At 40.4% G+C, this 25,679-nt stretch overlaps 1 protein-coding gene and 1 pseudogene across 31 annotated transcripts in view; both read left to right on the forward strand.

The window, feature by feature from the left end:
- Nucleotides 1–25,679, forward strand: part of NONO (non-POU domain containing octamer binding) — a 36,851-nt gene that overhangs the window by 1,529 nt on the left and 9,643 nt on the right. The window contains exons 1-7 of one of the 31 annotated variants that reach the window (XM_085006261.1): nt 9,147–9,213; nt 9,454–9,492; nt 9,801–9,868; nt 12,775–12,853; nt 13,083–13,139; nt 18,062–18,338; nt 25,090–25,249. In XM_085006261.1, the coding sequence (XP_084862387.1) occupies nt 18,129–18,338; nt 25,090–25,249 (370 nt within the window). In that variant the 5' untranslated portion in view covers nt 9,147–9,213; nt 9,454–9,492; nt 9,801–9,868; ... (1 more) ...; nt 13,083–13,139; nt 18,062–18,128. Of the gene's footprint in view, nt 1–3,990; nt 4,181–6,343; nt 6,527–8,817; nt 9,064–9,135; nt 9,214–9,453; nt 9,493–9,800; nt 9,869–12,774; nt 12,854–13,082; nt 13,140–14,652; nt 18,696–25,089; nt 25,250–25,679 lie in introns of those variants that run through there. The other 30 variants (XM_085006263.1, XM_085006252.1, XM_085006257.1 and 27 more) reach the window with 30 other exon arrangements.
- Nucleotides 12,685–14,108, forward strand: LOC146394642 (endogenous retrovirus group K member 5 Gag polyprotein-like; annotated as a pseudogene).

Below are 25,679 nucleotides of genomic sequence, written 5' to 3' on the forward strand. Positions count from 1 at the left end.
AACACATGTTATGATACATTTGTCAGAACTCATAGAATGTAGGATACCAAAAGTGAACTCTTCCCTAAACTATGAGCTTTGAATGATAATGATGTATCAATGTAGGTCCACCAATTGCAACAAATGTACCACACTGGTGGGGGATATTGATCCCTCAAGAGAGGCTGTAAAGGAGGGAGGAGGTGTGGGGCAGGGAGTATATGGGAACTTTCCGTACTTTCACCTCTATTTTGCTACAAACCTGAAACTGCTCTAAAAAATAAATCTATTAAAATGATACAGGAAAATGCCCTTGATATAATGTTACACTTTTTTAAAAAAATATGTTTTTTTTCTTTTTGGGGCAGCACCTGCGGCATATGGAAGTTCCCAGGCTAGGGGTTGAATCTGAGCTGCAGCTGCCAGCCTATACCGCAGCCACGTCTATTCATGATCCAAGCCACATCTTCGGCCTATGCTGCAGCTTGTGGCAACATATGATCCTAAACTTGCTGAGCAAGGCCAGGGATCTAACCCGTATCCTCATGGATACTACTTGAGTTCTTAACCCACTGAGCTACAACGGGAACTCCCAATGTTACATTTTTTAAAGGAGTTAAAATACAATACTTTGTAGAGAAATTCTATATATGTAGAAAAAGTCTGGAAAGAAATACCGGAAATAATACCTCATAGCTATTAAGATTGAGATGTAGAGTTCCTGCTATGGCACAGTGGGTTAAGGATCTGGCCTTGCTGTAGCTGTGGCATAGGTTGCAGCTCTGGCTTGGACTCGATCTCTGGCCAGGGAACTTCCATATGCCTTGGGTGGCCAGAAGAAAAAAAAAAAAAAAAAAGATTAAGTGAGACGTACACTTGCCTGATATATAGCAGGTGTTTAATGGGTACTTATTAATATTACCATTATAATAGATGTATATGAATAGTTTGGGACTTTATACCCTGGAGCCTTCATGTTCTTGAAATAAATATATATACATATTTTCTCTTTTAGTAAGCCAAAAGTGCCCACAATTGATAAGTCCGAGTATGTATCAGCCACAGATGAAAAGCTCTAACAGAGAATGATGGGGGGCAACGGGAAGGGTGTTGAGTAAGAGTGTGGCCTGCAATTCAACACTCTCATTTTCAGCCTTGTTACAGTTGTGACATAGTACTGAATTCTGTCACTTGTCATTTCACCATTTATAAAGCACTCCTAAAGTGCTGTAAACACTATAAGACAGGTAAGAATGCAGCCCCTGTCTTCATGAGAGCTCTTTCATTTTAATTACATTAATACTTTTCTCATTACAAAAATGTAAGTGTTCACTGTAAAGTTTTGGGAAAGCACAGAAAGTTTGAAGAAGAAAGCAATGATCACTTTATCCTACCTATCATACCTGGAGATAACAACAACTCTTTTGGATGTATTACCTTCTAGTCCTTTATTTTCCTTTTGCCTACTTTTTTTTTTTTTTTTTTTACAAAATCGGAATTATCTTGTGCAGTATGTTCTGTAACCTAATTGTATGTCTGTATATTATTCCATTATTTGTATGTGTCATGCTTTGCTTAACTAACTACTGCTGTATGTCAAACTTTTACCATTTTTTATGACAGGCAAGACTACATATAACTTGATCAAACTGTTTGGTAGCCATTTGGTTAGACTGAGGCTTATTCTTTATTTATTTATTTTGTCTTTTTGCCATTTCTTGGGCCGCTCCTGTGGCATATGGAGGTTCCCAGGCTAGGGGTCTAACCAGAGCTACAGCTGCCGGCCTACACCACAGCAACAGCAACATAAAATCCGAGGCACGTTTTCAACCTACACCACAGCTCACGGCAATGCTGGATCCTTAACCCACTGAGCAAGGCCAGGGATCAAACCCGCATCCTCATGGTTCCTAGTCGGATTCGTTAATCACTGAGCCATGACGGGAACTCTGAGACTTACTCTTTATTTTTTTTTATTATTATTATTATTTTTTGTCTTTTTGCTATTTCTTGGGCCGCTCCCGCGGCATATGGAGGTTCCCAGGCTAGGGGTCCAATTGGAGCTGTAGCCACCGGCCTATACCAGAGCCACAGCAACTCGGGATCCGAGCCGCGTTTTCAACCTACACCACAGCTCACGGCAACGCCAGATCGTTAACCCACTGAGCAAGGGCAGGGACCAAACCCGCAACCTCATGGTTCCTAGTCGGATTCGTTAACCACTGCGCCACGACGGGAACTCCCAGACTTACTCTTTAGAACTGACTCTGACAACATGGATTCTTAGTTAATGTTTTATACCATTCTAAAGTACCCTAGAATGAAGAAAAGGAAATATGTATTTAGGGAGACTTTGGGGAAATGCTAGGCTGTGAGCGCCTCAACAATAGGGAACTCATCTCTCTCTCCAACATCTAGCATAGTCCCTGAAATATTTATTGGATGAATAAGGGGGCGGGTAAGAAGCCTCAATGAACTCAATCATAGTATATTTCTGTAATACAAGGTTTAATAAGGAAAGAGAGAAGAATGAAACAAGGGGGGAGCAAAGGCAGAGCTAAGGAATCTTCATCCTTATCTCTAAAAAGAAAGATGAGGGGAATTCCCTGGTGGTCTGGTGGTTAATATTTGGCACCTTCACCACTGCGGCCCAGGTTCAGTCCCTAGTCTGGGAACTGAGAACGCATGCCATTGCCCCCCCCCCCACCAAACAAAATGAACACACAGGAAAAAAACCTGTGTGCCTTGATTATAACCAATTAGTCAGTAAATTATTTACATTAAAAACTCTACAAATAGGAGTTCCTGTTGTGGCTCAGTGGTAATGAACCTGACTAGTATCCATGAAGATGTGAGTTCGATCCCTGGCCTCACTCAGTGGGTTAGGGATCCAGCCTTTCTGTGGAGCTGTGGTGTAAGTTGCAGACACAGCTTGGATCCTGAGTTGCTGTGGCTGTGGTACAGGCCAGCAGCTACAGCTCCAATTCGACCCTTAGCCTGGGAACTTCCAGATGCCTCAGGTGCAGCCATAAAAAGACAAAACAAAACAAAACACGAAACCCTGGAGTTCCCATCTTGGCGCAGCAGAAATGAATCTGACTAGGAACCATGAGGTTGAGGGTTCGATCCCTGGCCTCGCTCAGTGAGTTAAGGATCCGGGCTGCAGCAGTGAAAGCACAGAGTCCTAACCACTAGACCACTAGGGAACTCCCTGCATTCTACTCTTTAGCACTCACTATGACCTGTCCAAACATCTCTCCCAACTTGGGAGGCAACATATCTAATTTAATCCATAGAAGGTCAACTTCATAGCTCAGTGGGTTAAGAACCCAACTAGTATCCATGAGGATTCAGGTTCTGTCCCTGGCCTTGCTCAGCAGGTTAAAGGATCTGGCATTGCCACAAGCTGTGGTGCAGGTCACAGATGTGGCTTGGATCTGGCATTGCTGTGGCTGAGGCACAGGCCGGCAGCTGCAGCTCTGATTCAACTTCTAGCCTAGGAATTTCCATATGCCGCAGGTGCAGCCCTAAAAAGCAAGAAGAAAAAAAAAAAAAAAAAGTATACAACTTAATGTGTTTTAGTGTATTCACAGATATGTGCAACCATTAATTACTATAGTTGATTTTACATTTTCTTCTTCATTTTTAAAAGAAATCTTGTGCCCATTTGTTATCTTCCCCCTTCTCCCTATCTCCCAAGGCCTTATATAAGCACAATTCTACTTTCTCCATAGATTCCCCTATTCTGGATATTTCATATAAATGAAATCATATAATATATGGTCTTTTGTGACTGGCTTTTTTCACTTAGCATAATGTTTTCAAGGTGCATCCATTTTGTAGCACCTTGCATAATATATCTACATCTGGATATATATATATACCAGATGTAGATATATCATATTTGTTTAACCACTCATCGGTTGATGTCCCTTTTGGCTATTATGAATGCTGCTGCTATAAAAATTTGTTTTTTTATTTTTTAAATTTTTATTTATTTACTTATTTTAGGGCCGCATCTGTGACAGGCTAAGTGTCAACACTGGAGCTGCAGCTACTGGCCTATGCCACAGCCACAGCCACAGCCACAGCAACACAGTATCCAAGCCCCATCTGCAGCCTCTACCACAGCTCATGGCAACACTGCATTCTTAACCCACTGAGAGGAGCCAGGGAATGAACCTGTGTCCCAGGGCTCCAGGTACGCTGATGATCCACTGGGCCACAGCGCAAACTTCTGTGTTCAGTTGTTTGAGAAGCTGTTAAAATGTCTTCCAAAAGTAGCTGCACTAGTTTATATTCCCAAAACCAGAGTTCCAGTTTCTCTACATCCTTGCTAACACTTGTTGTCTGATTAATCAAAGTCCATTTATTTAGATCTTCCTGAATTTCTTTCAACAATGTTTTATGTTTTCATAGTATGTTTTGCTCTTCTTTTGTTAAATTTGTCCCTAAGCACTTTATTCTTTTTCATGTTATTATAAATAGAATTGTTTCTTTTTTTTTTCCTTGTCTTTTTGTCTTTTTTTTTAGGGTCACACCCCCGGCATATGGATGTTCCCAGGCTAGGGGTCGAATCAGAGCTACACCTGCCAGCCTGCGCCACAGCCGCAGTAACTCTGGATCGCTAGCCGTGTCTGCAACCTACACCACAGCTCACGGCAATGCCAGATCCTTAACCCACTGAGGGAGGCCAGGGTCCCTAGTCAGATTTGTTTCTGCTGCGCCACGACAGGAACTCCTAAATAGAATTGTTTCTTAATTTCATTTTCAAACTGCTCACTGCGAGTGTATAGGAATATGATTGACATTTGTAAATTGATCTTGTAACCTGCAACCCTGCTGAACTTGTTCATTCTAATCATTTTTGTAATGGATTCCTTAGGATTTTCTATATATAAGATCATGTCATTTTTAAGTAGTAGTTTTACCTCTTCCTTTCGATTTTGGATAGCTTTCATTTCTTTTTCTTGCCAATTTCCGTGGCTAGAACCTCCAGTATAATGTTGAATACAGGTGGTATCCCCTTATAGTTCTTGAGACAGAATCCTGCACACTAGGCCATTCGCTTTTTTTTTTCTTTTCAGGGCTGCACCCTATGGAAGTTCCCAGGCTAGGGGTTGAATTAGAGTTACAGCTGCCAGCCTACACCACAGCCACAGCAACGCCAGATCCTTAAACCACTGAGTGAGGACAGGGATCGAATCCACATCCTCATGGATCCTGGTGGCATTCATTACTGCTGAGTCAGGATGGGAACTCCCTCACTTTTTTTTTTTTTTTTTTTGATTGATGTTACCTACTTATCTAGTTACTTGGTAATTTATTGAGGATGGAAATCATCCTTAATACTGAAAAGCCCCATGTTATTATGTTTAATATCTTGAAAGTATTCAATAACTATTATGTGATTGATAATGATAATTAGAAAAAATTGAGGAATTCCCATTGTGGCTCAGCAGGTTAAGAACCTGACATAGTCTCCGTGAGGATGCCGGTCATCTCAGAGCCTTGCTTTGATGCTTTTCCTCTGTTGCTTGTCTGGTTCCTCTCATCCTATGCTCAACTTGACCAAAACTGCACTGATTGGCTTTCCCTCCAACAGTGCTCTGCCTCTTCTATTTCCTATTCCAGTTAGTAGCACAACCAGACAACCAGTCACCCAAACCGGAAACCTGTGAATCATTCTAGTCTTCTACTCCTTAGCCCCTACATTTAATTAAATTTCCTTGATTTCACTTTTTAAATATTTAGATTTTGTTTCCTCTTCTCTGACTCTGCAACCACTGTCTTAGTTCAGGCTGCCTTCATATTTCACCTGAAATTATTACGATTATATTCTTTTTTTTTTCTTTTTTTCTTTTTAGGGCCACACTTTGGCATATGGAAGTTCCCATGCTAGGGGTCGAATTGTTGCTGCAGTTGCCAGCCTATACCACAGCCATAGCGACACCAGATCTGAGCTGTGGCTTGAGGCAATGCTGGATCCTTAACCCACTGAATGAGGCCAGGGATTTAACCCGAATTCTCATGGATACTAGTCCGGTTCTTAACCCACTGAGCCACAATGGGAACTCCTTATGATTGTATTCTAACTGGTGTCCTTATCTTCTAGCTTATCTCCTCCAATCTTTTCTATACACTGTTGCTGGGGTGATCCTAGTAAGCTGAATAATGCCCCCCCACCCCCAAAGATATCCATGTTCTAGTTCCTGGAGCCTGTCAATGTTACCTTATATGGCAACAAGGTAGAACTTTGCAGATGTGATTAAGTTAAGGGTCTTAAGATGGGGAAATTTTTTTAATATACAATGGAGGTAAGTCTTGTTTTATTATTTATTTATTTATTTTTTTGTCTTTTTAGGGCTGCACCTACAGCATATGGAAGTTCCCAGGCTAGGGGTTGAATCAGAGCTCCAGCTGCTGGCCTACACCATAGCTCATGGCAACACCAGACGCTTAACCCACTGAGCGAGGCCAGGGATTGAATGTGCATCCTCATGTATACTATTCGGGTTTGTTACTGCTGAGCCACAATAGGAACTCCGTAAGTTACTTTTTAAAAATCCTCCAATCTCTTTCCATCACCTATAGGTTAAAGTAAAAACTTCTAAGCATGGCACAGGTTCTTAATTTTTTGGCCTGTGTCTATCTCTATAACCTAATTTCCTGTCACTCGGCCTCTCCACTTTTCTTCGGCCGTGACAAATTTCCTAAACATAGGTCATTCTGTCTTTGACCCTTTGCACACTGATCTGTCTGACTTCAACCTTTTATTTAAGACCCAATTCAAAGGCGTTTTTTTCTGTGAAGCCATTCCTGATCCACTCAGGAGAGCTGTGCTGCCATTACCCCTAATATGATACTATTATTGGTCTACAGTATTGAAATTGCTTGTTCATATTAACATTTCTCTGCTTACATTGTGATTGCTTTGAGGAGAGAGACAAAGTACAAGAATTTTTCTTTTAATTTGTTGTTCTAGTTTTCCAATCTTGTAAACAGCTGGGGTGATTAACAATGTATCAATTCATTAAAATGTTATTGAATCCATAGTAGCCTTTTAGTAACTATGTATTTTTTCACTCAACAGACACTAAAAGCCATCATTCAGGAGTCTACATTTGATACTGAGTCCTCCTAGATCTTTTTTGCTTTATGTAGAAAGATAGCTGAAGTTTTTTCTTTTTTTCTTCTTTGGTTGGGACTGAGGCATGTAGAAGTTCCTGGGCCAGGGATCTAACCTATGCCACAACAGACACCTGAGCCACTGCAGTGGCAATGCTGGATTCTTAACCCTTTATGCCACAAGAGAACTCCTACAGTGTTTTTTTAAGTGAGAAAGTATATACTCAGAAAAGTACATATAACTTAATCCTACTTGTATAAACTTTGATCAGGACAGTACAAACATAGAAAATAGAAATGCCAGAATATAGTTATAATTATAACCACTAGGAAGAACAGAGGAAGAGACTTTTTTCCTTTTCACTCTTGGGTTTAAAAAATTTTTTTTTCCGTAAGCAGGGGAAAATGCCTTTTTCAGAACAGAGGTAATATTTCTTTTTTCATAACAAAGGTGTTATTTATTCTCAAAAAGTTTGGGAACCATTGGTCTAGATATATATCCAATATGGTAGCCACTAGCCACATGTGACTATTTACATTTTAGTTAATTAAAATGAAATGGAGGGCGTTCCCATCGTGGCACAGTGGAAGCAAATTCGACTAGGAACCATGAGGTTGCAGGTTTGATCCCTGGACTTGATCAGCAGGTCAAGGATTCGGCATTGCGGTGAGCTGTGGTGTAGGTCGCAGACGCGGCTCAGATCTGGTGTGGCTGTGGCTGTGGCTGGCAGCAACAGCTCCGATTGGACTCCTAGCCTGGGAACCTCCATGTGCCGCGGGTTCGGCCCTAAAAAGATAGAAAGACCAAAAATAAATAAATAAATAAAATAAAACAAAATAAAGTGGAATTGAGGATTCAGTTCTTCAGTCGCACTAATCCTATTTCAAGTTCTCAATGGCCGCATATGGCCAGTAGCTACTATGTTGAACAGAACAGATATAGAACATTTCTATCATTGCAGAAGGTTCTAGACAGTGTAGGTCTAGTTCACTGTGTCCCTACCTAAGGTGGCACCAGTCAGGACACCCCAAACCTTTAGTGTGAGTTAATTAGTGGTAATTAACTGTAAACAACTATCAGTTGAGCCTTGTAGCCCTTTATTAACCACAGGGCTAGTTAGGCATTACTGAAAAATGAAGGTGATTCCCTAATTGGCATACTATGAAATAGAGAGTCAGTCTGATCTGGAGGTCTACAGTGTATCCATGGCAATGACGACACCTGTTGAATCTCTCTGTAAATCATAGGGAACAATGGTGATATTTGGACTGCTGGGTTCCCTGGTTACCATGGAAATGAGGGTGCTGGTTACAATTCTGTGTAATCACGAAGAGACTAAAGTATCGAGGCTCCCTCCCCTCCCCGACCCTTTCCTAAAACCATAACCATAGTGATGACTATTTCAGTTGGGCTTCAGGAGTAAACCTGGCAGCAGAAGCATCTGGAAAATCAGATTAAGTAAGAAGTGTCAGAGTGCAAGCCCTAATGAGGAAGTGTGAAAAAAGAAATATGGCGGGGTATTATTTCAGTAGGAAAAGGCTAGATCTACTACACTAAATACAATGACATTGTTACTCCAGCTGCTTGCACAGGCGCAGTGCTCTGAGCACGCCTACGCGCACATTTTCTCCCCTTCTCTCTCCCTCTTTGCACTTTCCTCTCCCTTTTTTCCCTTCTCCTTTCCCCCCTCCCATCACTTGGTCTTTCAGTCTTTCCGTTAGGCCGTTGATGGCTCTCCTTCCGACCCCTCCACCCCCCTCCCCCTTTCCCCCCTCCCCCCTTCCTTTTCCGTCTCTAGCGGACGCAGTTTGCGCATGCGGATTCGGTACAAAGCCTCGCTCTTTGTCCCCATCTGTCGTTCACACGAACTCAAGTCTTTCGCATTCGGTAGCCAATAAGATCGAAGAAATGGTGGAGAAACGATTCCGCCTCTGGAGATGAACGTTGATTGGCAGGTAAGATACCCAATCGGGAACGCCACTTTGTACCCCTAGGGAGGCACCGAGCTCCGTCGTCTCGTTTCCGGCGGTCGCGCGCTCTTTTCTCGGGACGGTAGAGGCCGTGTAGCGTCGCCGTTACTCTGAGGAGAAAACAGTCGGTAGAGGGTGAGTTTGGGGACGACTTAGTACTTGTTTGAGAGGAGAGTACGATTTCTTGCGACAATCGGTGAAGGAAGAGGCGAGGGCGAGGCTGGGGTTGGAGGGAGGTGGGCCGATCGTTCCGAGGCCCCTTGAGGCCTTGTCCCCGCCGCCACACGGCTTCCTCAGCCCACCCGCGGGGGCCCATAGCTCTCCACTGGCCTAGCCTTCTGCTTTAACCTGGCTCTCGTTTCTCTTCTCTCCCAGTTTCTTTGTGCGGCTCATTTTGGAATCTGAGCCCCGTCAGTAAGTTTCCCGGCTCTTCAGCCGCTCTGGGCCTGAGGGTGTGGGGTCTATTATCCGAAAGCCCTGAGGTCGAGGCTGGAGGAGGAGGAGGAGGCGCTTTGTCGGGCGCTCCTCCTCTCGGCCTCGCGAGGCCATTAATTCCGAAGGAGAAAGTGGGCGCCCCCCCACCCCCACCCCAGCGATGTTTCTTTGTCAAAACTCTTAGCTGGGAAGTTCATCTGCTAGTCCAGCCCCCGCCGCTTTTCCTCGGCAGGTTCCCAGAGGCCTTTTAATTTTTTTTATTTTTAATTTTTTTTTTTTTTTTTTAGTCTTGTTGCCTAGCTACTCGACCCGTTTATGACACCACTTTTTAAAGATGATTTTTACGGATTTCCTGGTGGGTATTTTCCGTTTGGGAAAATGATTGTCATAAGCTGACACCTTTCTTTGTGTTAACAGAGAAGTCGAGGTTAGGACTGGGAGGTACTTTGCTATCTTCAGTCGAAGTAGAGGTAGGTGTAGCGTTGCCAGATTACAGGACATCCCGTTAGATTTGAACTTCATTTAGGCCACAGATTCTCTTTTAGAATACGTTGCATGGGACTTACACTAAAAATCATTCATTTTTTTAAGAATCTGAAACTCAAACTTAACTGTAGCATATTTTTTTTTATTTGATAAATTTGGCAACTCTAATGAGGGAGAGTATCGGCTAGATTTATAGTGTGTCTTTGTCCAACTTTTCTTGTTACTAAATGAAGGTCCTAAGAGACTCTTTAGGAAAGGACCTTACCATGCCAGTCCTCCCTACAGCTTTTAACAGGTCCACATCCAGGCATCCACCTCAGTCTGGTAGATTTTTTTCTAGATTTACTCCCACAGTCTGCACTTAAGAAGTTGATCCTTTTCCTGAAAATTAAGGGAACATTTTTTTAGATTTCAAATATGTGTGATGTAGTGTTTGGTCCTGTACCTGAACAAGATTTGTGCAAATCTTGTTTTAGGTGTGCCTAATAGCCCCGTCTTTCTAATAACAACAATACATATTTTCTCTCAGGAAGTCCATGAGGGCAAATAGATAGAAATCCTCACTGGTGGTTTTATGCTTTCTTCTCTTCTCGGAGGCCCAATGGTTAGGGGTGCAGTGAATTTATTACTCGGATGTCTGCATGTATTTCCAAATTATATCAATGGTCATCATCAGAAGTACATAATAGGGGCAATATTTATTGAGTACTTGGTATTTTGTGGGCACTGTTTCAGGTGATTTATACAATATTAGTGGTCACCGTTGAATACCTGCTTGAGAAATAATAAACTGGAAAGATTATAAATATTAGCATTATGGAGACATTTATTACACAAAAAGGTAGGTAGTTTGGTTGTAAAAGTGATTTTTTTGCTAGAATCCAGAAGATCAGGGGAAGAATGTAATTGATGCCGTTTGTCTAACTGAAGCACCCACCAACCACATGCAGAAATAGAGGTAGTGTTGGCTAGCAGGAACAAGTGACTGCTGCTTACATGATTTTTAAATATTTTTAAAATAACTAGCCCTGTGCAGTAGATGTTATCTCCCATCTTACAGATGAGGAAGCTGAAGCTAAGAGGTTAGGTGACACGCTACTAAGTTTTTTTTGGATTTTAAAGTCTAAAGTCAAGATGAGTTTAGTTACACAGTTTGTAGCATAGCATAGTGATGAGTATGAGCTTAAGAATTCAACAGCTCCATCTCGTTTGTGTGACCTTGGATGTGCATCAGTTTTCTTATTCAGAAGAATGATAGTTGTGAGTACTAAATGAGATAATACAGGCTTAGTACAGTGCCTGACATATAGTAATCGATAACTATCTGATACTAGCATCTTAACTACCAGACTTCACTTTATGAAACCAAAAATAACCTTCCTTGAAGTAATCTGAAATGGTTTATAACATCCCAGTGCTCAAGGAGATCGTTTCTGCTAAGAAGCTGTGAAATGGTCTTTTGAAAAGCAGTGGTGAGGTGTGGTTAGAATGTAAATATATGGAGTTTTTAAGGATTTCTATTAACATATACATTGTGCATTCCTGAATGGGATGCAAGGTATTGAGGCTGGGGCCACTAACTCCTAAATTAAAGGCTGGAGAAGAAAAAGAGGCTCCTTGGATTTTAGCCAGAGGTAAGAAGGTAAGAAGACCTAGTGAGAGAAATGGCTGTGAAGATAATTCAAAGTTTCTGCTATAGGCCACTTGGGGGTCAGGGGAAGGAAGGCATTTAAAGCATAAGACTCAAATAGGAAATGATCTGATTCTAGTGTTTTGATTTACTACTTTTTAATCTTTATTTTTTTGAAAACAATTGAAAACATGATTTGCGGGGAGCCGAGGAGATGCAGGGACTCAAGGAAGGGACCTTGCCTGACAGCAAGAAAAAAAAAAAAAAAAAAAAACCAAACCTGATGGCAGGTTCCTAACCAAGGAAGGGAGCTCACCTGAACGGTGCAAGCCGAAGGTGGGCTTCTGGTCAGGATAAAAGCCTGCCTGTACGGTGAAAAACCGAGGGCAGGCCGAAGCCTGCCTGTGCGGTGCAATCCGAGGGCAGGCCTTAGATTACACGGCTCTCATGTTGATGTTGATGGGGAAGAATTGGGGCTTTCCCGGGAAAACAATTTCCATGTTTGCGCCGGAGAACATGGATTGTTTCCCGGGTGACCTAGTCTTTCCTGTTGTTTTATTTGTTATTCAGTTTTTCCTCAGTCTTTCCTGTTATGTGCTTACTATTCTTATTTTCCATTCTTTCCTGTGGTGATTTGTGATTTAACAAAATTACAACAATAATATAAAAATTTAATCCTGAGGGACTTTTCCCTATTCAAATCCAATTTAATTAAAAACATAGTGTTTAATTAAAAACTAACTGGTTATACTGTAAGCTTTAGAAGTAAAAGTTAGACATATATTATTCATGGTCAAAAAAACCTAGTTATGAGAATTGTCCTTGAATTTAGAAACTTTTAAGTGATAGCTAACTGAAGTTGATGTTCTCATACTGTCCTGCCATGACGCTTTGAAGATAAGCACTAATCTAAAAACAAGACTTGTGAATGCCAGATCCTTATGTCTGTAGCCTTTTAGGAAGCATAATCTGGGAGTTAACCTTTAGAACTTGACCTTCAGGTGTACTTTTAACATTGTGGTGTAATTGAAAACTGTCTGTATAAACAATCATCTATGCCAATAAAATTTGAGCAGTCCAGCACTCTGAAAAAGACAGAGAGGCTGTCTCCGTGTGCATTCGCCGACACCGTCCATCTCCGACAGGGTGCGCATCCCTGGCTGCTGGAGCTGGACTCTGGCAAGTGGCGTCCGAACAGGGACCTGAAGGGGTAATCATTTAAAAGTAAGTATCCGGACGGTTAGGATCTCACCTAGGGTTTCTAGAGCCCCCCTGTAGAGATAGGCATGGAGAGAAGGGGTGAGTAATCTCTAGGTATAAAGACCAGGGGTCATACGGAATTGAAAGAATCCAAAGAAAGAGTTTATTTATTGATATTTTGTTACATACGTTAAACAAAAGAGTTGTGAAGGTTACCAACTCTCAAATTGCTAGATTCTTGCACTTTGTGCAGGAGCAATGTCCGTGGTTTCCAGAGGAGGGCACTGTTAACTTACAGACATGGACAAAGGTAGGTGAGAAATTAAAAACTTATTATTCCTTACACTGTCCTGAAAACATGCCTGTGGACACTTTTGCATTATGGAATATGATTAGAGATGCATTGTATCCTCAACATGAGGCTACAAAAATGACTAAGCATTTTGTAGAATCTGATGAAAGGACTCACTTGTCACCAAGACCTTGATCTCCTGGTCCCACTGCTGTTATAATGGCTAAAGATGAGGAAGAAAAATGGTTAGATCCCGAGGAGCAGCAGGAGCTAGAAGAGGAAGAAAGGAGGTATGAAAGGAATAGATTGGAAAGAGATGAGTCTTTCCCAAAAACATCTACTAAAAATTTTAGCTTCTTAAAAAGCCTCCACCTCCTACACCAGTGGAGAAAACACCTTATCTGAGGGCCTTTCTCTCTGGTGAACAGCCTCCCATAGGCCCTGGAATTCATCTTAAATCAGGCCTTTCAAAGACAAAAAGGGAGGCTGAAGAAAAGGGAGATCTTGATTTTTTCTTTATGTTTTCCAGTAACTTATGGTCCTCTGGGAAGCCAAGATAAAGAGGAGGGACTTCCTCAGTGGAATCCTGTACCTTATAAACTGCTTAAAGAACTTAAAACTGCTTGTGCTCAATATGGACCATTAGCTCCTTATACGCTAACCCTTCTTGATTCTGTGGCAAATTAGTGGATGACCCCTCATGATTGGGTACAAATTACTAAAAGTTGCCTTTCCGGAGGAAATTATTTATTATGGAAGGCTGAATTTGAGGATTTGACTTTTCAAATTGCACAAAAAAATAAAAAGAGAAATGTCTTAATAAAATTGATTTTAATATGTTAACGGGGTCTGGGGGGTGGTCTCAATTAACCAATCAGATAACCTCTTCCAGAAGAGGCATTTAAACAAATGATGCCGCTATTGCTGCATGGTGGGCTCTTCCACCTGGAGGAGAGTCCACCTCTACTTCTGCCTTATCTGAGGTTAAACAAAAGGCTAATGAGGCCTATGAGGATTTTGTTGCTAGATTAATGACTACTGTTCAGAGGGTTGTTTCCAATGAAAGTACTGCAACAATTTAAGCAATTGGCTTTTGAAAATGCTAATTCTACTTGCCAGTCACTTCTGAGGCCTATTAAAAAGACGGCTCTATGTCAGATTTTATTAGACAATGTGCTGATGACAGTCCAGCATATTCAAGGAGTGGCTTTGGCAGCAGCGTTAAAAGGGGAAACATTCTCACTTTGTTCAAGGTGTAAATAATCCTAAAAGGCCTTCTAAACCTCCATCAGGAATGTGTTGTACTTGTCAGCAGTCAGGTCATTTTAGCAGGGATTGTCCCTTGAAAAGTTTTCAGATGCCTCAAACAAAACCTGTGGGGTCTAATGGCCCTGCAAAGACTTTATGTCCCCGGTGTCTGAAGGGTTTTCATTGGGCAAAAGATTGTAAATCTAAATATCATAAAAATGGAACTCCTCTGATGCCATCAGATTATCCTAATGTAACCGAGCCTTTGGGAAACGGGGTGAGGGGCCAGCCATCCCGGCCCCAGTCAACAGTAGGGGGCCGGCAGACAATGGATCCATTCATACCCTTCCTCCCATCTCAGAGCTTTTCCGAGCAACACCAGGAAGTGCAGGATTGGACCTCTGTTCCAACACCACAGCAATATTAACTCCAGTTATGCCTACTGTTACTATTCCTACTGATGTAAAAGGCCCCTTACCTGAAGGGGTGGTAGGCATTATTTTAGGAAGAAGCTCCATGTCTCTACAAGGAGTTTCTGTTATTCCAGGAGTTGTAAATTCAGATTTTACTGGAGAAATTAAAGTTATGTTGAGTCCTTCTTCAAAAACTGTACAATTCCATAAGGGACAGAGGATTGCACAAATTGTTTTGCTACCTTAACCATGTTATGGGTTCTTCTGTTAACAGTGCCCAGTGCCGCCCCCCCCCCCCCCGAAGATCAAGGATTTGGATCAAGTGACTTAGCCTTCCGGGTACAAGAAATTTCTACCCGAAGGCCATTTAAAGATTTAAAAGTTCAAGGGGTTGTTATTAAAGGACTTATAGATACAGGGGCAGATAGATGTGTCCTATATTGCTGGTAAAGATTGGCCTTCCTCCTGGCCAACTCATTTGCCTAACACATCTGTTATAGGAATTGATCAAGCTCCTAATGTGGCAAAAAGCTCTCAAATACTGTCTTGGGACGATGGAGAGAACAAAGGAACGTTTTGTCCTTACGTAATTCCATCCATACCTTTCTCTTTATGGAGAAGGGATGTTTTAACACAAATGGGAATGCTACTGTATAGTCCCAATGACAAGGTTTCTTATCAAATGCTTCAGATGAAATACAACCCAGATAAAGGAATGGGAAAAAATGAAAAAGGACAGAAAGAGCCCATAGTGGTAAAAGAGAAAAAAGAACAGGAATTGGCTCCCAAAATTTATAACTTGGGCCATTGTTTCTCAAGCTGCTGTCCCTATAATCTGGAAAAATGACAATCCAGTCTGGGTGAAACAATGGCCTTTAACTTCAGAAAAATTAGACACCTGAACAATTAATTTTGGAACAGTTACAGGCAGGGCATGTTGAACCTTCTACTAGTCCTTGGAATATTCCAATTTTTGTTATAAAAAAGAAATCTGGTTAAGTGGAGGTTACTTCAGGATTTAAGGGTGATTAATGCCACTATGGAGACTATGGGGGCTTTACAGCCTGGACTCCCTTCTCCAGTGGCTATACCAAAAGATTATAATATCATAATAATTGATCTTCAGGACTGTTTCTTTACTATTCCTTTACATCAGGAGGATTGTAAGAGATTTGCGTTTAGTCTAACTTCTGAAAATCTAGAGACCTTACCAAAGATATCAGTGGAAAGTGCTTCCACAAGGCATGAAAAACAGTCCAACACTTTGTCAAAAATTTGTTGATGAGGCCTTATGTACTGTTAGACAAAATCATCCTGACCTTTATCTTATTCATTATATGGATGATATTTTGCTTGCCCATTCAGATCTAGAAGTTTTACAACAATTGCTAGCAAAAACAGTACAGGCCCTTACGGATTACAGATTAATAGTGGCTCTGGAAAAAATACAAGTTCAGCCTCTATTTACCTATTTGGGTAGAATTCTAAATAGTGAAACAGTTACCCATCAACCTTTACAACTAAGAAAAGATCATTTAAATACCCTTAATGATTTTCAAAAACTGCTGGGAGACATTAACTGGATTAGACCATATTTAAAATTGACTACTGCTCAATTGTTGCCTTTGTTTCAATTACTACAGGGAGCTTCTAACCCAAATTCTTCTAGGACTCTGACCCCTGAGGCCAATGCTGCATTAAAAGAGGTGGAATTGGCAATGTCAAACTGTCAGTTAATGAGATTGGATTATAATAGGCCATGGAGTTTAATTATTCTTAAAACATCATATTCTCCTATGGCCTGTTTGTGGCAGCATGAACCTTTAGAATGGATTTATTTACCAGCAACTCCTAAAAAGGTCCTGGCTTCTTATCCTTTTCAAACAGCTGCCCTAATAGCTAAAGGGCGAAAAAGAAGCAGAGAATTGTTCGGTAAAGACTGTCATGAAATTGTCATACCTTATAATAAACAACAGTTTGAAACCCTCCTACAGGAGGATGAGGATTGGCAAATTGCTCTAACAGGTTTTTCAGGACAAATTTCTTATCACTTGCCAAAAAATCCACTATTACAATTTCTTAAAGAACACAATATTATTTTTCCTGTCCGGTGTTGTAAAAAACCTCTTGGAAATGCAGCCTTGGTTTTTACAAATGGGTCATCTAATGGAAATGCCTCTGTGGTAATTAACCAAAAGGAACTGATACGTTTTCAAACAGAAGAAAAGTCTGCTCAGAGGGCAGAATTAAAAGCAGTTATACAGGCATTTCTATTACTAAAAAACCAAAAGTTTAATTTGTACTCAGATTCAAAGTATATTGTGGGGTTGTTTCCTCATATTGAAACCGCAGTTATACCAATACATAAAACTTCAATTTCTTCCTTATTAACAGAGTTACAAAAACTTATTCACCATAGAACGGAGTCATTTTTCATTGGACATATTCGGGCTCATTCTCAATTGCCTGGTCCTCTCCACGAAGGAAATGCTAAAGTGGACCAATTAACAAAGTTAGTCTTGCTAATAACAGAGAAAGATAAAAGAGGCAACCCATTTACATGCTATTCATCATCAAAATGCTTCTGCCTTGAGATTACAGTTTGACATCACAAGGGAAGCTGCCAGACAAGTTGTAAAAAATTGTGGTGTTTGTCCTTAAACCTTTTCTGTTCCAAAATCAGGGGTTAATCCCCGTGGTCCCGGAGCTAATAACTTGTGGCAGATGGATGTAACCCATATCCCTCCTTTTGGAAAATTGGCTTATGTGCATGTGACTGTGGATACTTTCTCTCATGTAATTTTGGCTTCGGCTAGAACGGGAGAAGCTTTTAAAGATGTAATTCAACATTTATTTTTCTGTTTTTCTATCTTGGGTATGCCTAAAAATTTAAAAACAGACAATGGTCCAGCTTATACCTCAAAATCCTTTGCTGATTTTTGTATAAAATTTCAAATTTCGCATACAACTGGAATTCCATATAATCCTCAAGGGCAGGCAGTTGTAGAAAGAGCACATCAGACATTAAAAAATCATATTACTAAATTACAGAAAGGGGAATTTAAATGTAATTCTCCTCATCATGTGTTGTCATGCTATGTTTGTAATCAATTATTTAAATGTGGATTCTTTAGGACATTCTCCAGTGTATATAGACATTGGAGTACAGATGCCTTACCCAGACCAATGGTTAAATGGAAAGATGTTTTAAGCGGTCAGTGGAAAGGCCCAGATGTTCGTCTAACTTTCGGGAGAGGTTTTGCTTGTGTTTTTCCTCAGGATACTACATCACCCATCTGGATACCAGATCGGTTGATTAGACATACCACCACCACATCCGTCAGGGATGAGGTGCCACGTTAAAGACACCGAAGAAGAGGAACCCCAAAATAAACGAGTGGAGGGACTCCTTTCTACATGGCTGAGACATTTAAATCTCAACCGCCGGCCACGACGACAACGACCCGGTCGCTCTGTGAGATTGGCATGCGCTGCCGCTGCTCACCTGCCTACCTGCGGCCAGATAGAGAGATTTGCTAAAAATGCTGAGGGGTTGGTGAGAGCTCAAAATCAACATTCAAATCCTACGACTATGTTCATTGCTATGCTTGCAGTTTTTGCTTGTCAAACAAATAATGTTTCTGCTCGTTCGTATTGGGCGTTTTTTCCTAACCCGCCCAGTTTTCAGTCTGTTACTTGGGATAATAAGATGATTAAAGTACACACAAATCAGTCTGACCTGTTGGGGGGACCTGGACTTCCTCCCCCTCCTTTTGAAATTACTACTGCCAGTTCATCTAATTACCCAGTTCGTGGGAGTTCTCATGCATTGCCGATTTGTTTTGCTTTGCCGTTAACTCCTTTGGTCCTGGACCGACTAACGTTCCTGGCTGTATACCTACTCAAACAGCAGGTATGGTTTCTATAGGTGCGTTACCTGTTGGAAAAGGTCCCAAAACTCATCATTGTTGGTCATTGTTACTTCTTAGCCCTGGAGCTGAGCCTAGTAATGTTTATAGCTACCCATTTCAAACTGTAAATTACCAACCTCACTACCTTAGCCATCCTTTAAATGATCCTAGTTGTACACCATGGTCTGAAGACTCTAGGTCTCAAAGAGTTTGGGATGAAATTGATATCCACCTTGGAAACATTGTTTGTATAATTCTACTAAGCCTGAAACAGATGTGGTGGCACCTTGGTCTTTAGGTCATTCACAAATACATGGATGGCAATCTTTAGGTCATTAACAAGTATATGGATGGCATATTTCAGATCCACAAATAGATTATCATGTTTATCTAAATAAAAACAAAGATAAATGTCGATGGGATGATAGCCATGTACCTAGACCCATCGCTTTAAATAAAATTAGTAACTATGGATGGGTGCCCCCTACTCTTACTGCTTCATTTAAAAATCGACACAAGGAGTTCCCGTCGTGGCACAGCGGTTAATGAATCCGACTAGGAACCATGAGGTTGCGGGTTCGGTCCCTGCCCTTGCTCAGTGGGTTAAGGATCTGGCGCTGCCGTGAGCTGTGGTGTAGGTTGCAGATGCGGCTCGGATCCCGCGTTGCTGTGGCTCTGGCGTAGGCAGGTGGCTACAGCTCCGATTCGACCCCTAGCCTGGGAACCTCCATGTACCGTGGGAGCGGCCCAAGAAATGGCAAAAAGACCAATAAATAAGTAAATATAAAAATCGACACAAGATTCAACCTCACCTCTGGAAAACTATTGTTGCCTTAAGACCCGTGATTTTACATAGACCTGATCATAAAGATACTTATTTCGTAAAAGCTTGCTTACAAACTCCTTATGCTTTTCTCCTTTTAAAATCTGTTGATGTAAAAATTCGTAAAAAGGAAAGTATTTATACTACTCATGTGATAAGTGTACCTTGACAAATTGTATTAGTTCTAATATTGGTAATTATAAGTTTATGCTTATTGTAAAACAGCCTCCATATGTAATGATTCCTGTAAACATTACTAGTGGTTGGTATGATAATCAGGGATTAAGAGCATTACACCTGCTTAATAATCAGTTAACTAAAACCAAACGATTTGTTGCTGCTCTTATACTAGGAATTACTGCCTTGATTTCTATAATTACTTCTTTAACTATATTGGCTGTTGCTCTTACAAAACAAGTATATACTGCAACTTTTGCTGATCAATTATCTGGAAATATTACTTTAGATTTAACTACACAAGAGATTATTGATAAAAAATTAAATGACAAGGTTGATGCTTTGGAAGAAGCAGTTATGGCAGTGGAACAGGAAATTGGCTCTTCGTTGCCATTCAGATCTTAAATGGTTTTGTGTTACCCCTCTCCAGGTAAATGAGTCCCGTTACACCTGGAATAAAATTAAAAATCATCTCGAAGGAGTTTGGAATCACTGACTTTGGATTGGGTATTTCTAAATTACATCAGGAAATAATGGATATAAATCAGGGGGAACAAGCCTTCAGTGCTCAAAATGTAACATCAGACTTATTTAATAGTATAAACAGTTTTGTGGGTCACAAATCTCTTCTATGCTCATTAATCTTGCTGTGTCTGCCTTACTTCTAATTCTACTCTTGCTGTCCCTCCCAGTCCTCTTTAAACTTATAGGTCGTAATGTTCGACAACTTTCAACTGAACTTCATGCCTTCGTTTTAAAAAATAAAAAAGGAGGAGATGGGGGACTCGAGGAAGGGACCTTGCCTGACAGCAAGAAAAAAAAAAAAAAAAAAAAAAAAACCAAACCTGATGGCAGGTTCCTAACCAAGGAAGGGAGCTCACCTGAACGGTGCAAGCCGAAGGTGGGCTTCTGGTCAGGATAAAAGCCTGCCTGTACGGTGAAAAACCGAGGGCAGGCCGAAGCCTGCCTGTGCGGTGCAATCCGAGGGCAGGCCTTAGATTACACGGCTCTCATGTTGATGTTGATGGGGAAGAATTGGGGCTTTCCCGGGAAAACAATTTCCATGTTTGCGCCGGAGAACATGGATTGTTTCCCGGGTGACCTAGTCTTTCCTGTTGTTTTATTTGTTATTCAGTTTTTCCTCAGTCTTTCCTGTTATGTGCTTACTATTCTTATTTTCCATTCTTTCCTGTGGTGATTTGTGATTTAACAAAATTACAACAATAATATAAAAATTTAATCCTGAGGGACTTTTCCCTATTCAAATCCAATTTAATTAAAAACATAGTGTTTAATTAAAAACTAACTGGTTATACTGTAAGCTTTAGAAGTAAAAGTTAGACATATATTATTCATGGTCAAAAAAACCTAGTTATGAGAATTGTCCTTGAATTTAGAAACTTTTAAGTGATAGCTAACTGAAGTTGATGTTCTCATACTGTCCTGCCATGACGCTTTGAAGATAAGCACTAATCTAAAAACAAGACTTGTGAATGCCAGATCCTTATGTCTGTAGCCTTTTAGGAAGCATAATCTGGGAGTTAACCTTTAGAACTTGACCTTCAGGTGTACTTTTAACATTGTGGTGTAATTGAAAACTGTCTGTATAAACAATCATCTATGCCAATAAAATTTGAGCAGTCCAGCACTCTGAAAAAGACAGAGAGGCTGTCTCCGTGTGCATTCGCCGACACCGTCCATCTCCGACAGGGTGCGCATCCCTGGCTGCTGGAGCTGGACTCCAGCAATGATTTCCTTTTTTTTTTTAAGGTATCCCATTTGCTGTAAATTGCTGTACTTATTTAGTATTTAAAGTTGTTACGTTAATGTGTCAAGAGTCGCAAAGGCATTAAGTTATTCTATTTTTAAGAATTTATTCTAGGGAAATATAGACAAGTGTAAGCAAAAAGGTATTTATTGCAGTATTATAATAGGAAAAAGCTGGAGTTGCCGTCGTGGCGCAGTGGTTAATGAATCTGACTAGGAACCATGAGGTTGCGGGTTTGGTCCCTGCCCTTGCTCAGTGGGTTAATGATCCGGCGTTGCCGTGAGCTGTGGTGTAGGTCGCAGACGCGGCTCGGATCCCGCGTTGCTGTGTCTCTGGCGTAGGCCAGCGGCTACAGCTCCGATTGGACCCCTAGCCTGGGAATCTCCATATGCCTCGGGAGCGGCCCAAGAAATAGCAAAAAAAGACCAAAAAAAAAATAATAATAATAGGAAAAAGCTGAAAACAACCTACATGTCTCATAGTAGGGAGAAGTTTGGTAAACTAGGGTACATCCGATGGACTTTATGTAGCTAGCCATTAAAACTTATATTTAAGTTGACACTATAGAAATGAGAAAAGGGTAAATATATAGTGATAACATTTATGATTGCAGTTATAGAAATGACAGGTGTATGTTTTATAAGGTAAATAAGCCAAAATGCAAATTGTGGGAGGAATATTTACAGGCCCAAGATTTAGCTGTAAATATTGTTTATAATTGTGAAAAATTGGAAACAACCCAAGTGTCCCAGTACAATAGAGGCTTAGTTAAGTTGGCACAACATTGTATATCAACTATATTTTATTTATTTTTTAATTTTTTTTATTCAATGGATTTATCACATCTGTAGTTGTATAATGATCATCACAATCCAATTTCACAGGATTTCCATCCCACAACCCAAGCACATCCCCCCACCCCTCAACTATACTTTAATAAAAAATAAATTTAAAAAGATACAGTAGGGGCTTGGTTGACAGTTAAATACTGTGTCCATTAACAATGTAGAAGATTCAGTGACATGGAAGCTATTCATCATGTATCATAAAGTAGAAAAGGCAGGTTACAAAATAGTATTGTAATATACCATTTAGAGTACATACTAATGTATATATATTAGTGACTGAGATGGTATACCAAAATAAACAGTGACTTTTTAGTGTTAGGTCTTTGGATTTTCGTTTCTATTTCTAAGTTTTCTATATTAAAGATGTATTTTGTACCTTATTAATGAAAAACATAAGATTGATAATATGTGAGAGAATTCAGGTTTTGCTTAAATGTCAGCTTTGAGTAAGGCTAACCTCGTAGCTCTGTTTAAAATTGCAATCTTCCCTTTTCCACTCGCTACTTTTCCCCTCCCCACCTTTTCTCCCCCCCCCCCCCCACAGCACTTAACCTCTTTTTAAGTACTATGTAATTTAATTACTATGTATATTCTTTTGTCTCACTGGAAGTTTATCACTGCTATAGGCAAGAATCTTTGTTTTGTTCATTGATGCATCTCAAACACCTAGATCAGTGCCTAGCAAATAGTAAGCATGCAGTGAGTACTTGAATGAATTAGGTTTTTTTTAAATTAATTTAAAAATTATCAATAACCTACAAGCTGGACAGATTTCATTTTTGCCTTGTTTCTTATCTGCATTCATGCATTTAAAAAAAAACCTTTCCCTCTTAAAACATCAAACATTTTTCATGTTTACATGGTCTTTATGATTTTTAATGCTATCTAATATTACATTGTATAGATGTACCATAATTTATTAAAAACATTGCCCCTAATTTTGGGTATTTACATCACTTTTATTTTGTCACCAGAAAGCCTATTGTAGTGGAAATTTCATGGATGTAGTTTTTAAATTTTAAAATTATATTCTTGGGATAAATTTCTAGAATTAGAATTCCTGTGTTAAAGAATATGTATCTCTTGATAGCTCTTGTTACCTGTTGTCTTATGAAACAGCTTTTGGATACAGAATTGAATAATTGCTTTGATGTGTTTTTATACAAATATTCTCATGCCTATCATCCAGAATCAGCAGTTGGCAAGCCTTTGTCACTTTTTTCATCTGAGGAATATAACTTATTTTAAAGGAATAATATAATGTAAATAATACAGTATTCAGGAAAAAAAGATTCTTTACTACATCTTTCCTTCAGTTAAATCTGACTGGAGGGTCTTTTGTTGAGGGGGAGAGATTCAGGATTGATTTTTGCCCTTTTATTTACTAGAGAACTGCCTTAGGATGAGGAAGATGGTCTTCAGCTTGTTACTTTGATCCATTAAGAAATTTTCATTTTGGAGTTCTGTCATGGCACAGTGGTTAAAGAGTCTGATTAGGAACCATGAGGTTGCAGGTTCGATCCCTGGCCTCGCTCCATGGGTTAAGGATCTGGCGTTGCCGTGAACTGTGGTGTAGGTTGCAGCCGCAGCTCAGATCCTGGGTTGCTGTGGCTGTGGTGTAGGATGGCAGCTGTAGCTCAGATTAGACCCCTAGCCTGGGAACCTCCATATATCGCGGGTGTGGCCCTAAAAAGACAAAAAGACCAAAAAAAATTTTTTTTTCATTTTAAAACCTTCAACTGTTGTATTCAGTTTGGATTATACCAGGAATTTTCATTTTGTTTTCTTTTAATCTTATGTCGATTTTTAAATGACAGAATTTAAGATTTTATGATAGTATATTTTTCCATTTGCTGCTTTTATTGCTCTTGGCAGTCATTTATCTTTCTATTTTGATTAATAATATTTACGGAGTGCTTACTATATGCCAGTAAAGAACTAGTGTCTTCATATGTTTATCTTCATGGATACTTTGAGAGGTAGATATTTCTATTAACCTCATTATAACAGCCTAAGAGACTGGTGCAGAAGTAATTTATTTAATAGTACATAGCTAGTAAGTATTAGGACCACACTTCGTATTTAAATGTGTCTAACTCCACAGCTCATACTTTTCCTTTTGTTCATTCCATAGTATTGTAGGCTGGGACTGCAGGGTGCCAGAGAAAAATAAGTCTTATTAGTCCTTATGATAACTAGAATCTGTTTCAATGATTGTATTTTTTAAAAATGTGCTTTAATATTCTGAGAGGGCTAATAATTTTTAGGGAGTAGATTGTTTGGGGACAATAGTTTTCTCAATGCATATATTATTCAACTGGAGAGTTCCTCAAGTCATTCTAGTGCAAGCTTTTTTAAAAAAAATTTTTTATAAGGGTCGCAGGTGCGGTATATGCAAGTCCCCAGGCTAGGGGTCAAATCCAAGCTGTAGCTTCCAGTCTACACCACAGCCACAGCAACGCCGGATCCTTAACTCACTGATCAAGGCCAGGGATCAAACCCACATCCTCGTGGATGCTAGTCAGTTTGCACAACAGGAACTCCTGCCTGGTGCAAACTTTTCATCTAGTACTACTCTAGTTTCAGTGTGTAACATAATTGCTAGTACTGAATGGGGTTTAGGTGTTTGAGTTGTATTCTTTGGCCATACTTATTCAAAATAACTAATTGTTTGGATCTGGCAAAGGCCAGGGTACCAAAGGTGTTAATGACATTAATCATCAGGAAGATGACTATGTTCTTAGTGCTGAATGTATTTGACATTGCACATTTTCTTTTAGAGTGCAAAAATGCAGAGCAATAAAACTTTTAACTTGGAGAAGCAAAACCACACTCCAAGGAAACATCATCAGCATCACCATCAGCAGCACCACCAGCAGCAACAGCAGCAGCCACCGCCTCCACCAATACCTGCAAACGGGCAGCAAGCCAGCAGCCAGAGTGAGTACCTGTTAGGTAATAGGGTGGAAATAGGTTTCCTCTTGGGAATGGTTTCTTTTTTTGTCTTTATTTTTTTAGGGCCGCACCTGCGGCATATGGAGGTTCCCAGGCTAGGGGTCTAATTGGAGCTGCAACTACCGGCCTATGCCACAGCCACAGCAACGCGGGATCCTTAACCCACTGAGCGAGGCTAGGGGTCGAACCTGCAACCTCATGGTTCCTAGTCGGTTTCATTAACCACGGAGCCACAATTGGAACTCCGGGAATAGTTTCTTGATTTTTGTTTTTATTTATTTATTTTTTTAGGGCTGCACCTATGGCACATGGGAAGTTCCCAGGCCAGGGGTTGAATTGGAGCTGAAGCTGGCAGCCTATGCCACAGCCACAGCAACGCCAGAACCTTAACCCACTGAGCAGGGCCACTGGTCGA

The sequence above is a fragment of the Sus scrofa genome, chromosome X (assembly GCF_054392235.1).
Source record: "Sus scrofa isolate SSC_HxYL_T2T_F1_AM1 chromosome X, Sscrofa_HxYL_maternal_Yorkshire_Landrace_v2.0, whole genome shotgun sequence".
Classification (NCBI taxonomy): Eukaryota; Metazoa; Chordata; class Mammalia; order Artiodactyla; family Suidae; genus Sus; species Sus scrofa.